The 16151-nt window shown below is 48.5% G+C and overlaps 1 protein-coding gene across 1 annotated transcript in view; it reads right to left on the bottom strand.

Annotated features, from left to right (window-relative positions):
• Positions 1 to 13666, bottom strand: part of RNASEH2B (ribonuclease H2 subunit B) — a 40952-nt gene extending 27286 nt beyond the window's left edge. The window contains exons 1-4 of the mRNA XM_036904839.2: positions 13521 to 13666; positions 5271 to 5342; positions 3462 to 3569; positions 1228 to 1304 (exon numbers count right to left, since the gene is read on the bottom strand). Of these exons, the coding sequence (XP_036760734.2) occupies positions 1228 to 1304; positions 3462 to 3569; positions 5271 to 5342; positions 13521 to 13593 (330 nt within the window). The 5' untranslated portion in view covers positions 13594 to 13666. The remainder of the gene's footprint in view (positions 1 to 1227; positions 1305 to 3461; positions 3570 to 5270; positions 5343 to 13520) is intronic.
• Positions 13667 to 16151: the final 2485 nt, after the last annotated feature.

The following is a 16151-nucleotide window of genomic DNA, read 5'->3' as shown; positions in this document are numbered from 1 at the left end:
CAGTGACCCAGACGTGGATATTAGGCAGAACTCAGTGAAGGGAACCTGTCACTGCCTGTCGCCATAAAAATTTTAACTTTCAGTTAAAAATTGGAATTGTAGAAAACCTATATCTGCCACTGTGGCCGATTCCCAATAGTCAGAGTTTTCTGATGGTAACAGTGGTGACATCGATGAAGGTGAGTGTGTGTGTGTATGAGATGCGTCAACATTCCGAAGACCAGCATAATTCAGTGAAACAATATTACAAAGTCACACATTGGTAAAAAAAAAAAACCCATTCTCAGTGCGAGATGGACCAACGGATTTTATCAACAGTGTGGGATGTTCACTGCAGGCTCCAGGTTGCACATGGCAACTGCCTTTTAAGGAATCAGCCCTGTTGCCATTTGTAGTATCAAAGAATATCCACAGTTGTCTGAAAAGGCTTTTATAGACTCCCTTTTCTGACTCCACATCTGTGAGGCTGCACATGACTCAGATACCTCTGTCAAAACAGAATACGGAACCAGACTGGAACCAGAACCAGACAGGGGAACCCAGCTCTCTCCTGCTAAGCCAACATCAGAAAGGCTTGCAAAAATGTAGAACAGTGCCACGTTCTTCTCTGAATTTTACTGTTTTCATTAAAAACATACCATGTTAACATGTATGGGGCCTTGTATTATTATTTTTATATAAATTAAATTTATTTTTAAAGTTCTCAGTTTTAATTCCTAATGTAGTAAATATTGATACACAAAACTCACAGAAACAAAAACTCCTCAGGATTCTTGATAATGTTCAGGAACGTAGAGGGGCCCTGAGACCACAGTGCTTCAGAAGGTCTGCCTGAAACTATTATGGAGCACTGCCTTTTTATTACAAAGGCAAATTCTGTCTATCTGATATTCCTTAAGTTGTAACCAGACCGTCCCCCAGCGAGCTTGTCCTCGTTAGGCATGGCTAGTTACCTATTTCACAGTTTCTCACAGAGAAGAAAATGAGAGTGCAAGTCTTCTTTCTTCTCCTAAGGCCTGAGGCCAGTTCCTTTGCACCTGTAAGATATTTTAAGACTAACAGGTCCTTAGTGGTAAAATGTTCATTGCTTCATCCAAAAAGCAAGGTGCATAGCACAGCGGGTCACACACTTCCCAGGAGGGGTCAGGAAAAGGAAGCGAGGGGAGATAAAGCAAAAACATTCTACCCTGTTTCCTTGCTGTTAATACGGTGAATGGAGAGACTCACCTCTTTATCGGCCTTTACAAGGTAGTGGAGAAGCAGAAACAGAGGGTCCATGGGTGTGACAAAGTGGAGAAGACCTCCTGGAGATGAGAACAAGAACAAAGGGAACTAAATGTACTTGGAAAGACAATTTAAGTCATTTCATCTTAATCCCAAAGTGAAACCGCTCATTGAAAACTATGGGAAACTCCAAATTCAGAAGCTCTTACAACAGACCCAAATTCTATGTGATTCTCTCAAAGGCAGAATGTGGTCCATGAAATTTTACTCCAAGGAGCCTCAAATCCCTGTGTGGACAGGGCAGCCAAGATGCTGATACTGACCTTTAACTTTCCTTTTAATTTTTCTTTAGAAATAATTTTTAACAGAGGTCCTCCCCACTGCCCCCAAAAGCAAGGGTTGGAGGTAATACAGATAGAATGTGAGCCAGGCAAACATCAGCAGACCTGTATGAGTCTATCTGGAAACCTGCAGTAGATTTCTGTGCTTTTGAGGACGACGCCATGGGAAGCAGTGTTACTCTCTCCAAATGCCGCCCCTTCTACAGTCTGCAGGGTCTGCGGGATCACAGCTCTGAACTGCCAATGCCTCTAGGCTCAGGGGGTCGCTACCTACCCCAGACCTTCTGCCATCCCCCAACCCCAGAAGGAACAGGCAAAAGGGTGGGAGTCTAACGGGATTGAACATAAGAAACGAAGCCCTGCAGGAGGAGCAACAGCATTGCCAGGCTGCAAAGGGAAAAGGCGGGTCGAGAGCAAGCCGTGCACCCCACCCGCCCCCACCGCGCTCCGTCCCAGCACCCCAACTCCTTCCAGGGAAGGGAGCAAGAAGAGGCTCCGTCATGTGGAACAGAGACATTTTTCTGCATGGTTGTCATCTGGCTTCAGAGACACACATGCCGACTTCTGTTCTCCAACAGAGCAACCAAGAAATTCTGACCCTAACTACCTATATGAGTCCATTTCATAGCAAATAAAGAAAGAATTAAGGAAGTGATTTCATATTTTGACATTAGTTGATTATATTTTAAAAAGTAGAAGAGAAATTTATGAAATAAAAAGCATCAAAAGCTCTAAGCTCATTTTACATGAGTCATCTGTTAAATTCAGAAACGAGGAACGGGTTTCTAGGTCTGAAAGCAATATTCTGCTGCCCATTCTTAAAAACAGCTCTTTCTTCAAGGTGAAGTTCAAAAAGAAGACAATGATGAAAAAAGCAGGTATCTTTGCTGTGAAAAGATTAACTACTCTTAAAAATAAGGTCTGTTAAAAAGAGAAAAGCAGGTTCCAACTCAGTGCAGGAGAGATGACGAATCCCCGGCTCCCAGTATTTTCCAGGCTAAACCCAATGGCAAGTGGTCGCATCAGAAGTTGGCAGGCTCCTTCTTACCGATCGAGCAGGTAGAGCAGCAGAAAGGAAAGCAAATGTGCACTTTCCACCCACCAGGCTGTGCACAGATGGACGCCGCATTTTGGCAACTGAAAACCACTTCAGATCTCATCGCTTAGGTGTGTGAGATTTATCACCAGCCGTAAGCCCCTCTTCTGGACTGCCTTGGAAGAAAGACAAGGGGGCCCTTCCACCCTAGCCCTGCGGCGTCCACACGGTCAGCAGGAAGCAGAGGGCTTAGAACTAGGAAGCACTCTAGGAACAGTGGGACGAGCTGCAGTGAGTGGGCCTGGCTGCCCCAGGATGGCCAGCCCCTCCCAGCGCCATCCGAGCAGCACTTGGGGGCCTTTCCCCACACTGGGGGAACATTACAGAAATGGGATTCTGGGCCTGGGCAGGGAGGGGTGTGTGTGTTAGGGGGCTGCGGGGGGCAGCAGTAATTCATGTGACAAACCATGAAAAAGTCTGTTCCATTCTGTCCCATTTTAGAATCTGTATCGTGTCCATTTGCAAAGGAACATCCTAGACGTGGCTAACAGAGCAGAGTCCCCACCGAGCACAATGGACACTGTGCAGACAGAGGCCCTTCGATCCTGACAGAGGACGTGCCAGGGTTCAGGGCACAGAGGCCTCAGTTTCAGATCTACTGCTACCTAAGGCACACAGGCACTGATTTAAACACTCAAATGTCCTTTCCTTTCTCCTGATTAAAACCTGCTCTGATGTCAAGGCGGCTGAACCACGGGCCAGACTCCAAGCCAGGCAGAGAGACCCGTCCCCCATGTGTGAAGGATGAAGAGGCTAGAATACGTGTTTAGTTAATGAAAATACACACCCCAGTCACTTACCTGATTGGACGGACTGATTTATGAACCAGGAGTGGTGCTTTTCCTTGAAAACTTTTATTTCAAACAACTGCTGCAGGCACATATTGAACAAGTAAATGGCTCCTTCTCCTGTTAAGACAAATCTGTTTTTTATTTGTTAGTTTTCTCATACACACACACACACACACATCAAGCCTATCCAATGGGTCTGAGGAATGTTCCTAATTTGAACATAAACATACACAGATATATTCTATACACACTGCCTCTGAGGAACACTGACAGCTATTACACACAGATGCCTGTTTTCCAGCTCTGCAATCCTCACTGAACTTAAACCAATAAATAAAAGTGCAAATCACTTATCTTAACTGGCACAAAGCTCTCACTGAATCCTCCATCAGATCAGGAGGGAAAACCCGCTCTTGAACTACCCAAGCCTAGTGGTCCAGCCAGGTGCACCAGGCTCCATGGGGCTCCCCACATGCAGGGCCTGGGCAGGGCAGCCCGCAGACCCCACAGGCCTGCTCTCAGTGGGAAGGGCCAGGGCTCGCTGATGAGTGGGTTTTCCCTAAACAGCCTAGCTCTCTGAGTTGGAACCTATCTCTGCTGTGCACTGGGTGCTTGCTCTTGGAAAAGCTAAGTAAGCTTTTCTATGTCCGTGTCCGTATCTGCAAAATGGGAATAACACTGACCCTACCTCCCAACCTTTATAAGGATTAAAAAAACAGAATACAAATAAAGGTCCTCAGACAATGTATATTTGGCCCACAGTAAGTGTTCAGCAAATGTTAACATGTATTTTTCCCCAGTCGATGTAGCAAATAAAACATTTGCTCCTTTGTTGTCTGTGGACATTTAGATAAAATGGAAATTTTACAAGAGGCTGACTTTGTCTGTACCTTTACTTTTGTTGAATACTTTAGAACCTTTACTGCTCCCTGAAAGTTCTCTGAACAGTAATTCTCACCCCAACACAGTCTTATGCATCATTCACAGTTCTAAATAATACAGCTGACCAGGTGCACTCAATTCCATTTTGAGGAAAGAAAACTGGAGAAATGCAGGCACTGTCGTCTCCCTCGTTGCTTCTAACCATCAATGAGGCACCAAGCATCGGCTCCCCCTTGCCTCTGGCCCTGTGTTCCACCCACGGGGATGTGTCCGTCATCAAGTGTCAAATTTGCTAACTACTCAACACCTTATAAAATTAATAATAACCTTATAACATAAATCTTGTAAAACAAATTGATGGAAAAACAGTTCCTCGTAAATGGTATCGCCAATATTACTACATATTTATAGTATTCTAATATTTTTGCCTAAAAATTAGGAAACAAAATGCTCTGGATATACAGTTAAAATAAAATCACTTCCAGTAAACTATGTGTCTCTCCACTATGCAATGCTCTCCACCAAAAAAAAACACCCTTTGGCAGTGGAAAAACTACCTCTTGGTCAGAATAAAATAAGAAATGTGGAGCTAAAAATAAAAACTACGCAAAATCTTGGCATGTCAAGTAAAAGGGTTCTTCTTTCCTCTGTTTATTTTACGTTATGACACAGGACAAACATAAATGGAGACTAATGTTGGGTGACTGGTCTAATAAAGCCAAAGAAAATTCATCTGTTCTCAGAGAGAAGTCAAAATGCTACTTTTGTTTGCCAGCATTTCTGATGCATGAACGGTTCTGTGGATGAAAACAAGGAAAAGGAACATGTCGTGTGGTGAACCCCCCGAGAGGACCGGTCAGGTCGCCAGCGCATGTCTGCGATGCCGCCGTACCGCTAAGAGCTCCCAGGGAAGAAGGAGGGGGTAGGGCAGCTTACCCGAACCTGGGTTAGGCAGCTTCGCAAAGAAGAGCCCACTTCTCGTCCTCTTTGAAGCCTCTTTTAAATGTTCTGGGGAGAGATGACGAGTTTGTAAATTAGGGCATTTATTGCTCGCCTTCTTTATTTCACCCTTTTTCTCTGCTTACATGATTTTTCTTTCTAAAACTCGCTAACTCAATTTTCCTGCTTGCAAACTGTGTGACCTTGAGCAAATCACGAATTTCTCTGAAAGCTGCAGTGGAATTTTAGGTAGTTTTAGTTTGTGGGATGTGCTACGGGGCAGGACTGTAGTCAGATGGCCTGGGTTATAACTGGGATTCATCCACCTGCACAGGCCCTGTGGGTCCTCAGTTGTCACCCTGACAAAGGGATGATGAGAACATGAACATGAGATCAACTAATCTGTTGAAAGTTCTGAACATATTTAGACACATAACAACCGATAGTTGTACTATTTTTTACTGCTATGATTATCGTAAGTAGAACATCCCTAAAATAAATGTTTGTTTGTTTGCTGGACGTGTATCTTTCTTGCCCCTAAATGTGGCCACCTGACCACGTCCTTGGCCCACCTTCAGGGAGGCATTCGCCTTCCTTCTACTGCTCTGTGAGGTGTCTTTGCTCAGGAAGGACATCAACTCTGTATCTACTGGGCTTTTTTTGCTGAGTGGAAGACAAATTCTTTGTGCACTCATGTCAGTATTGTCTGTATGGCTGCTCCTTCCATGTCATACCTCTCTTGCTCAAATTGCATGAATCGCCTACATGTTCTACTCATGTCTTTAGCTCGCACCGCTAACCTATCTGGATGCACCCGGGTCTAAGAAATGAGGAGATCCGCCCAAGACATTTTTCCAGAAATTGTCCAGTTGTGCCAACACCACCTATTGAATGACCGTCATCACAGAGATTCCTTTATGCTGTGTTCAGACATTTAAAGTCCGCCATGGACAGTCTATTTTGGTCCACCAATCTGTGTCTGTGTTGCACCCTACTTCAATATTTTAATGACTGCAGCCCTAAAAGGCACTTTAATATCCAGTGAGGGGAATCCCTCATTATGTTTCCTCTGCAACATTTCACTGCCGAAGTTTGAATCACGCAAGTCAAAGCATGAAGCCCCCCGACAACTGCACGTACACCATCAGAGCTAATTCAGAGACTCTGCAAAAGGCAAGGGGGGCGGTGGAGCTGGGAAGGGAAGGCAGTGCACCCTGGACTTGGTTTCTGCGGCCCCCACGCCCTCCCCACCATTTCAGAGCTTCATAAACTTAAACAGAGCAAGCAAAACTAGAGACGGGCTTGCTCACCAATGGTTAAAATACAACTTTCTTCTTAAAATACCCATGGTATTAAATACATAAAGAAAAAACACCCTGATTTTGAAATTCCCACTTGCAACCAAGTGAAGTAACAGGAAACCAATTTACCCCCTCATCCAAAGCAACCAAAATAAAACCCCAAAATACACAACACAACTATTTACATGACACTGGACATGGAGCACGCAGGACGGGGAGAGGTGGGAACCAGTTGCGCTGAGCCCCGTGAACTCCCAGAGCACAGGACTGTGGAGCCCGGGAGAGGCCCGGTGGGCTCCCTGAGCTGAAGGGACGGAGCCCAGAGGTCTGGAGGCACCAGGGCTACAGCTCACAGGTCGGCAAACTGAAAGCAGAGCGCTACAAAGAAAGAAATCTTGTATCTGCCGAGGGAACGGCTTTGTATTCCACGAGCACTGGAGCCACCTGAGGGCAGGAGCAGTCCCTCTGAAAAGAGACCCCTGCTCACTTAGAGCCGGAGCCAGGCCTGCTCCCAGGCGGCTGGGAAGGCTCATGGTTCAGAGGGCACAGGGCAGGATTCAGGAGGGTCTTCCTCAGAGGGAGGGAGCTGCCAGCCCAGCCTAAATGCTGCTCTGATCCTGCCACACTCATTTTAAAAGCAAGACCCAAAGGGATGAAACTGCTTTCAGGCACTTTCACTGTGTCCCAGAAGGAGGCTCAAGACTGTTTGTAGGAATACCAAAATATTCGCCAGCCAAAAGGGTGAAATTCACAATGTCTGGCACCTAATCGAATATTACTAGGCATTCAAACAAGCAGAAAAATATGGCCAATAATGAGAAAAATAAGGAATCCAATTACTGAGAGTGGGTTTTGCTATTAGACACAGATGTTAGAACGAGCAGACAAGGGTATTAAAAATGGTATTTCTCATGCACAAAAAGTTAAGTAAGGACTTTTTTAAAAGACCCAAATTGAGGAAAAACACATGAGATGAAATTAGTGGCAGAAGATTAATGAGCTTGAGGACAGCAGCAGAAATTACCTAAAATAGAAACACAGAGAAAAAAGAATTAAAAATAAACGGAGAGTATCCATGAACTGGGGATGATTCACACATCCTAGGAAAGTGTGCAAAGCTGCGGCTCCTGAAATGAGGCTGTAGGGCACCGACAGCGTCCTGGGGGAAGCGCAGCTGGATGTCCTCAAATTTGATGAAGACCACAAACCCAAGAAGTTCCACGAAGCCAGGGCACAAGAAACAGGAATAAACTCTACGCCAGAATCAACAGCTCAAAACTAGGAAAAAAAGAGAAAATCTTAAAAGCAGTCAGAGAAAAACACCTGAAGTATAGAAGATCGAAGATGGAAGCTAAAAATGGCAGTGGATTTCTTGTCAGAAACAATGAGGGCCAGAGGTAATGAAGGAACACCTTTCAACTATTAAAAGAAAACTTGACGAATCCAAAGAAAATACCTTTGAAATATGAATGTGATAAATATAGACTTTTTCAGACATACAAGGGCTGAAAGGAACAATCACCAGCGGACCCTCAGCTCAAGGAGCTAAAGCCAGTCCTGGCAGGTGGACTGGGACACTAGGTGAAGATATGATGGTAATGGGGACTTCGTGGTACATAAACGAGGATGTTTTTTTATTATTTAAATCTCTTTAAAGACCATTGGCTAAACAAAAAGAACATTTTAGTGCAGGGTTTACAACATGCCTGAATAAAGGGAACGACAGCACGGAGGCCAGGAGGGGAGGACTGAGCGCAGACCGCAGTTTTTATGCTGTCCGGGAGGGTTGTGGATTGCTTGGGGTGGACGTGATGGATCAACCTGTGGAATAAACCCCAAAGCGGCCGTGAAAAATAAACAAAGAGCGCTGTCACTAATAAGAGAACAAAGGGGCAGGAACAGACTCATGAAAATAATTCTCAATCCAAAAGAAGATAGGAAGGCGGTAAAAAAGGTTCCGGAGTGGATGAGACCCCAGACCACACACAGGAAGGTGGCCGACTAACCAGGCACCACACCACAGGCAGCGATGTCTGTGCCCAGCCGGAGGCAGAAACTGTCGGCGGGATAAAAGTAAGTATATGTTGCACGTGGCCGCTAGGCCGAGCTGGTTTACAGGACTGGCCAAGCCTTCTGCTCCCTTGACAATCTTCTTCCTCGTTGTTTTATCCATATTGAAAATGGGTTATTGAAATCACCCACTCTTATTGTTCAATTGTCCATTACTCCCTTTAATTCTGTCTGTTTTTGGTTCATGTATGTTGAGCTCTGTCATTGATGTATGTATATTTATAATTGTTGTATCATTCTAACAGACTAACCTTGTCATCATTATAAAATATCCCTCTTTGTGTCCAGGAACAATTTTTGTCCTGTTGAAGTCTATCTCACCTGAAGGTGGAGAGTGGAGTGTTTGCAGCTGAGTGGAGTGTCGGAACACAAGTGCACTGTGCACAACACAGTGGGAGTGGGAGGGCCTGGGGCTGGAGTTGCAAGGAGGGGCCATTCAGCAGGATGGCTTCTGGCACAAGCAGGGTCCTGGAGGCCTGGGGAAGCAACAGTCTTTGCCACTTAATTTATTTTGTGTGCTGGACAGACTATGTGACTTCTCGGAGTCTTGCAAAATGGTGATAATGAAGTTTGCCTAGATTACTCTTCAAGGTCACTGTGAGGGTCAAATACAATTCTGTACATCTGTGTACTGCACAGGTGTAAGAGCTAGAGGCCACGGGCCCTCAGGGATGGCGCCCTAAAACTGACATAAGCTGTGGGTCATGGAGGCATAGTTACAGCCCAAATCCAGTCGTGCACACAGTGAACTTCGGCCACACCTGCATGCCTGTCAGAGACCAGTAACTGAGAAACTCAGAACGCTGGGCTGGCCAGGAGACACGTGGCTTGGGCTCCTGGCCCCATCTCGCACGCTGAGCCCTGGCAGTGGCTGGCTTTCAAGCCGTCCATTCTCGCCCTCTGCTTCCGGAAAAGCACTCCCTCCCCACAAGTCACCCACCAGCCTTCCCCACTTGCTGCAGCTAACCAGCACTGGGGGTACATGTGATCACAAGGGGGCCAGTCAGCAGGCTGTCCTGTTAAAGGTGAGAACTAGGCGACGGGCGGCGTCTGCCAGCAGACACAGGAGGTTTGAGGGGGACACCGTGCAGCCCGTTTTCCACAGTTGGGAGGAAGTTCGTTTGAGAAGAGGAAGTTCACTGAGACGCAGGAACCCTGGGCCTCCCGGTGCTGCAAGAGCCCAGCTCCACGTGTCCTTGCACGCGCTGCCCCCCACCCCTGCCCCTGCCCGACATGCTGGCTCCTGCTAGGAGTATGGGTGCCACTAGGGAACCCCCGGAGGGGTGGAAGTCAGGTTGGTAACACACAGTTAGGATGCACTGACCCCACATTAAAGAAATAGTAATTTCCACACTAAGGCAGACTCGTGGTCCATTCAAACTGGCCTCCTGCAGGAGAATAAACAACAAACCTTCCAAGAAGCTGAGCTTAATAATTCAGAGGTTGTCTAAGATCAGTGCCTGGAAGGCCGGGTTCCCTATCACTGGCTAAGTGCCACTTCCTCCCACGTGAACAAACCCATCAGTGTGGAAGGAGGCTTTGGACCCACAGGGGGTATTTCCAAACATAAACACGCACTCAAGGCAGTGTTGACAAAAGACAAAACCTGCTCACGTATTCTTCTGAGACTAACCATGTGCCCTTAGGTAAAGGAGGAAAAAGATACACACACACACACACACACACACACACACACATATATACTGTTTTTCAGGGTCATTGAAAAGTCATTGAGGTAAAGTAATGTAGTTCTTCCTTTGCCCCATACTTTAAACTTTTACCTTTTTTCCAAAGAGGTGTTTCTTGTGGGCTTATTACAAAGCTACAAGACTCCAATCAGAAACAATATTACTATACATTTTCTCCATCATTGAATAAGATAATCAGTTTTTCCTTTTAAATCTGATTTTTTGATCCTTTAATTAGAACACAGTTCTGCAGCTTGCATTCATAAATGCTGTCAATGCCATTTTTGCATTCCATTTGGAGAGACAAATCTGACACTGTTTGCGATAATTACAGCACCTCACATAAAAGCTTTATTGTTCTCTTGGGAAAGTCTAATGTCTAAGGTATAAGAAGGCCTGGCATTCTTATCTCCCAAAAAGCACCCTGCCCACAAAACCTGGCATTACTAAGGCTGGCTATGGGGAAAATAACAAATACAACTCTTCCTAAAACACCTTTAACACATATTCTCATGAAATAAAGGGAATAGATTTATTGCCAAACTTTATAGCTGAAGATGTAATCTTAAGTCCAGTTTGAAATGAGGGCTTTTTAACCAGAGGTCTGACTGAGGGGTGTTTTCAGCCTGAGGGCCCAAATGAGCTCCAGTGGTCTGGGGATCATTCCTGTCCTTCCTTTTCTTCCTCAAACAACATCAGGGTTTCCCAAGGTTCTAGCCTCCGCGGAGATGGCTAAGCAACGGGATCCGTCATGGCAGCGACGGCCCTGTTCCCAGCCGGCCTGCACACCAGTAGAACCGATAAGCACACAACACTTGGACTAGAGAAAAATATGAAAAGTAAGACTTAAACATTTACTTTCAGGGCATCAAAGAGAGACAGAAACTTCTACCATATTCCAAAAAGTAGAGATGTCAATAGTCTCTTACAGTAACTGAAACTGCGATTCGGCCAGCACTCCAGGCCACCTCGGGGAGACACTTCAGACGGTCCCGCACTACAAGACCTTGTGCCCCCGAATCACGAGGCCGGCCGGCAGCCTGAAAACCTGGTCCTCGAGTCGGACCACTGCCCGGTCCCCCTTCCCATTTCCAGCTTTAGTTTTCCGAGATATTTGAAAATGAGAGGCAACAAGACCTGAAATAGTCCATCTGAATATATCCTTCAGGAGGTGCACAATGCAGGCCACTCGGTAGGTAACTTGAATTAAACTCTGGAAGCCAGTGTCCTGGAGGGTTGGTAGCTTTGCGTCCACTTCGCGGACACGTGTGTGAAGGCCTGTGGGTGAATGTGCTCACTTTTTGGTGCCCAGAGCAAACTCTTTAGGTCCCAGGGCCTTTCTCACACTGAGGACACACTGCCTCTACCTTAGAAAACACCTCAGAAAAACCCTACGCAATACTTGCCTGCTGTATCGAGGGCCCAGCTTCACCAGCTCTGTGCCACCCAGACAGGCAGGTCTCCTCCTAAGTGCATGGCTTACGACACACACACACCTGCGAGGACTGGCCTCGGACTCTGTGCTGACGGGGGCTCCCCAGCCCACCAGACGGCACGACCTGCGGCGGGCCGTTCCTGCCTCCCACTCGCCTTCGAGGGGTTCGTCCCACTGCCGTGGTTCCGAGTGGGGTCCCTGGACGGGGGCACCGCCGGGAATGTGCTGGAGATGCACATTCCCGGGCCCCATCCACCCCTACTGAATCGGAAAGTCTGGGGCAGGGGTCCAGCTCTCCACGGGATGGAGGCCCTTAAGTGTGGGCAGCCCCGTACACGCGGCAACTATCAACCCCCATTGTTTGTGCCCTGCTCACCTGCAGGTGGCACTAAAGGCCCGAGAGAGGAATTACAGGGCGGGAAGCTCCGCCTGCCTTAGGAACCAGCAGGCCTGCCAGCCCACAGTTCCAGTCCTAACAGGGGCTCAGCCTCCGGACCAGGTCAAAGGTCACAGGACATCGTAGCTTTGAAAGGGACCGGAGAGGAGTTCCCACAGCCCAGGAGGAGCCACATTACCCACACTTTTCAGGGATGCAATCAATATTTCACTCTGCTAAAGGTTTCTGTGTTTAATACGATGAGGATACACGCTTAAGAATCAAAATGTCAATACTGATCAAACAGAATAAAATAAGACACCAAAATTATCCCCAGCTGAGTATCTGAATAATGATAATACACTAGGTTCTGAAAGAATGATTAGAGTTCCTGCCCTTAAAATCTCACTGAATGTGACAAAAGCCAGAAGAGGGTTATTTAGGGTAAAGCATGTATACAGATAGTCCTTTGACGGCTCTGCTAAAGCTCTGAACTTTGCATTAACTGTCTCACTACACACACATCTCCAGTGAGGGTGCGTTTCCATGGGGACGCCCACACACTGCTGCTGGGAGTGCAAATCGGGACAACCAGCTTTGAAAACAGCTGTGCAGCATCTAGGGCTGAGCACACGAGGGGCCTAGGACCGGCCGTCCGCTCCTGGGGGTCCACTAGGACCGGCCGTCCGCTCCTGGGGGTCCACCCCAGAGAAACAAGTACCTCTGCCCACCCAGGGCCTTGGAGGAGAATGTTCTTAGAAGTGTAATTCACAAACGACAACCTGGAAACAATCCAAACGTCCGCGCACAGCAGAGGAGGTAAACGCCGTGGATATGCACACAATAAACACACAGCAATGAAAACACACACCGACCAACAAGCCAAACCACCGCTACGCACAGATCAGATCGGACGAGTCTGGAGGGAGGGGGAGCGAAGCAGCGGAGGGACAGGGTGTGCGTCCCTCGCTGAGCGCGCGGCGCACCTGACAAGGGGCCAAAGTCAGCCGCGCACAGTGTTCTCAGCGGGCTGTCCTGGGACGACTTCCGACGTCCGCCCCAAAAACCAGACGACCGAGCAACTACCCCGCCGCCAGTATTACTTTCTGCAGTTATAGTGCGTTGACTGAACTGGGTCTCAGAATCAAAGACGGCAAACAACGGATTTCCCTTACTGCCGACGCCATGCCACCGGCCAGGGGCTGGTCCTCCAGGCGGGCTGGACCTTTACGACCCGCACTCCGCGGCCCCAGCTCCCGCCCGTGGGCCCGGAGGCCCCGCCCCGCCGCCCCCGGCGTCTCCCCCGGCCCGTCCGCGGCAGCGGCCCCTGGGCCTCCGGCTCCCGGCGCGGACGCGGGGCCGGGCGGGCGCGCTTACCTGGGAGCAGGAGCACGTGCTGCGGGGCTCCAGCCGCGGCCACGACGCCCCGGCCGCCCCCGCCGCCCGCCATGCGGCTGCCGCTCCGGAGCCGCGCGCAGCCTCACCCGGGAGGGGAGGGCTGGGGCCGGGGGCGGGGCCCATCCCGGGAGCGCAACGCGGGCCGCGGGCCGCGGGGCGGGGACATGCGGGGGCGCGCAGGGGGCGGGGACGATCGGGGGCGCGCGGGGTGGGGACGATCGGGGGCGCGCAGGGCGGGGGCGCGCGGGGCCCGGCGGCCGCCTGCGCCGCGAGCTTCCCGTGGCTCCCGGAGCCCGCCCGCGGCTCGGGCTGCGCGTTTAGGTTTCGCACCGGGCCGAGGCGACCGCGAGCTGGCGCGCGGCCCTGGTGCTCACGGAGCCTGACGCCCAAAGTATTGACTTGCTGATTTTGAAGATTCTTTGTGATAAGTTAGAAATTAAGACATTGAAAAAGCGATCTTTAAAAACTGAGGGTCATGAAATTTGGGATTTAAACTTTTAAAAATAAACCTTTGAAAAATTGATGTTGGTATAACTTTTTAAAAACATGATATCTCATACTTCACAGAGTGCGCGTCCGCCTGTGCCAGGCCTTCCCCAGGGCGGCGCGCGGGCAAAGCCCGTGTGTCTTCTCTTTTTGCACAGTTGCACGAATAATATGCATGACTCTTAAGGCACACCTTTTCTTGTTTGATTTGAACCCAGTTAAATCGGCAGCCCTGCACCTCTCTCAGCCCTCTCAACGATTTTTACCTTCATTCCTGTTTCCGTGAGGGGAGACAGGCCGCTGATGCTGACTGCAGGGCCTGCCTGGAGGAGAGGAATCCCTTCCGGCCCAGGAGGGGCGCCCAGATGCCAACCCTGGGGCACTGTTCGGACCTCTTCCTGCCCCCAAGATCAGGCTGCAGGGTGCAGGCGGGTCCCCAGCCCCCTGCAGTCCGCACTAACAGCTGCAGAAGAAGCTTACCACAGTTGCCTTCCTGTTTTCATTTTTCTTTGATCCTTTCCGGCTGTATGAAAATGTATTTTTATGTGGTTTTTTGCACAGTGTAAAGACAGTTTTGTCACTTTTCTTCCTTAACATTGTCACCAACACGTTAACTATGGCATCCAGAACTACTGTCGTTAATGCAGGCATGTTATTCCACGCTGCTGATGCACCATCCCCTAGTGTGCAGTATTTAGGTGACAGCAAACTTATAAATAATGCTCCATGTACACGCATACGGACTATGCAGCAGCACCACACTATGAACTAGATGTACACAGAGCAACATGGATGCCTTCTACCAAGAAAAAAAAAGACTTAGGAAGAGATTTATAAAAGAATATGTCGCAGGTAAATTAGAAACACACATGGAACAACATGATGTATTTCGCAAGGACATGCATGTTTAAGGCCATGTATCAAACAGATAAATGAGTGTCTTTCAAATGGAGGGGAAAGGGATAGGGATGGATGAGGAGTGAGGGGGCGAGAAAAATCAGATGGCAAGGGATGGCCAAGTGTCACTACGACCTATGAATGAGTATAATGAACTCTCTGACCTTCAGGTCCACAGACAAAAACGGTTTTTTTAAATGTGCTGCAGTGAACATCTCTAAACAATTTCTTTATCCACTTAAAAAATTTTTTTAAGTACTTTCTTGGAAGGAGGACCAGCAGTGGTACAGGCTGGCCCCAGGCCCAGGTCCCTATTGTCCTTAGGGTGAAGTCCAAGGTACTAAGCTTTGAACACCTGGCCCTTTGAGATGAGATGTGTTCCTTACTTAGCCCTCCGGCCACAGTTCCTCCACCTCCCTCCCTCCCCACCCCAAGCACAGTCTGGTCACAGGAACTGCCTTTGTCATGTCCAGCCCTTGACACTGTTTCCACGCTGGGGCCTTCTGGCCCCCCACTAGCCCTGGGCTTCCACCTTCTGTCACACCCACGGCCTTTGCCTGGACAACTTTTTCTCATCCTCCAGGTCCTATTTAGACAATGCCTGCCTCCCAACACCCTCCCTGGGAATGAATGAGATGCCTCCAGTCCTCCCAGGACCGTGCTGGGTGGTGGGGCCGGTTCTCAGTCAGTTCCTTGAGGAACCTCGGGCAGCATCGGTGATTCAACACTTTATCCTCCACACACAAGGATGGCTTTCACTGACTCTGACAAGCACTGTGCTAACCCCCAGAGCCAACTCTGGGGACCTCCATTCCCTAATCTTAGTGGATCCAGGAGCACAAGTTCAGGTCCCCATCACGCCGAGCCGATTACTTTTCTCCCTAAATTTTATGGTGTAAACCAACCAACTCCATCACTTATTTTCTGACCTCCTTTCCTATTTCATTTTCCACGTTGGGTAAGTACATAAGTTCCACAGAGGCACATGCTGCGATGGTTTTGCCTGGATTAGCTGTCTTAAGTCTGTAAATTGTAACCAGAGGCTCATTTTTAAACTTGGGCTACGCTCCTCGGGGATGGATTCCTGGAAGTTAGTGGGGGCTCTTGCTCTAATGTCTTGCAGACCTGGACTAGAAGAAGGCCCCATCAGCGAAAATGCAAAATAGAAGGACTGCTTCTATGCAAAGTTAGAGGTTTTTGGTAAGAGGTGGGAAATAGCCTAAGGAT

The sequence above is a fragment of the Manis pentadactyla genome, chromosome 2, assembly GCF_030020395.1.
Source record: "Manis pentadactyla isolate mManPen7 chromosome 2, mManPen7.hap1, whole genome shotgun sequence".
Lineage (NCBI taxonomy): Eukaryota > Metazoa > Chordata > Mammalia > Pholidota > Manidae > Manis > Manis pentadactyla.
This window is presented reverse-complemented; position numbering and strand designations above follow the sequence as displayed.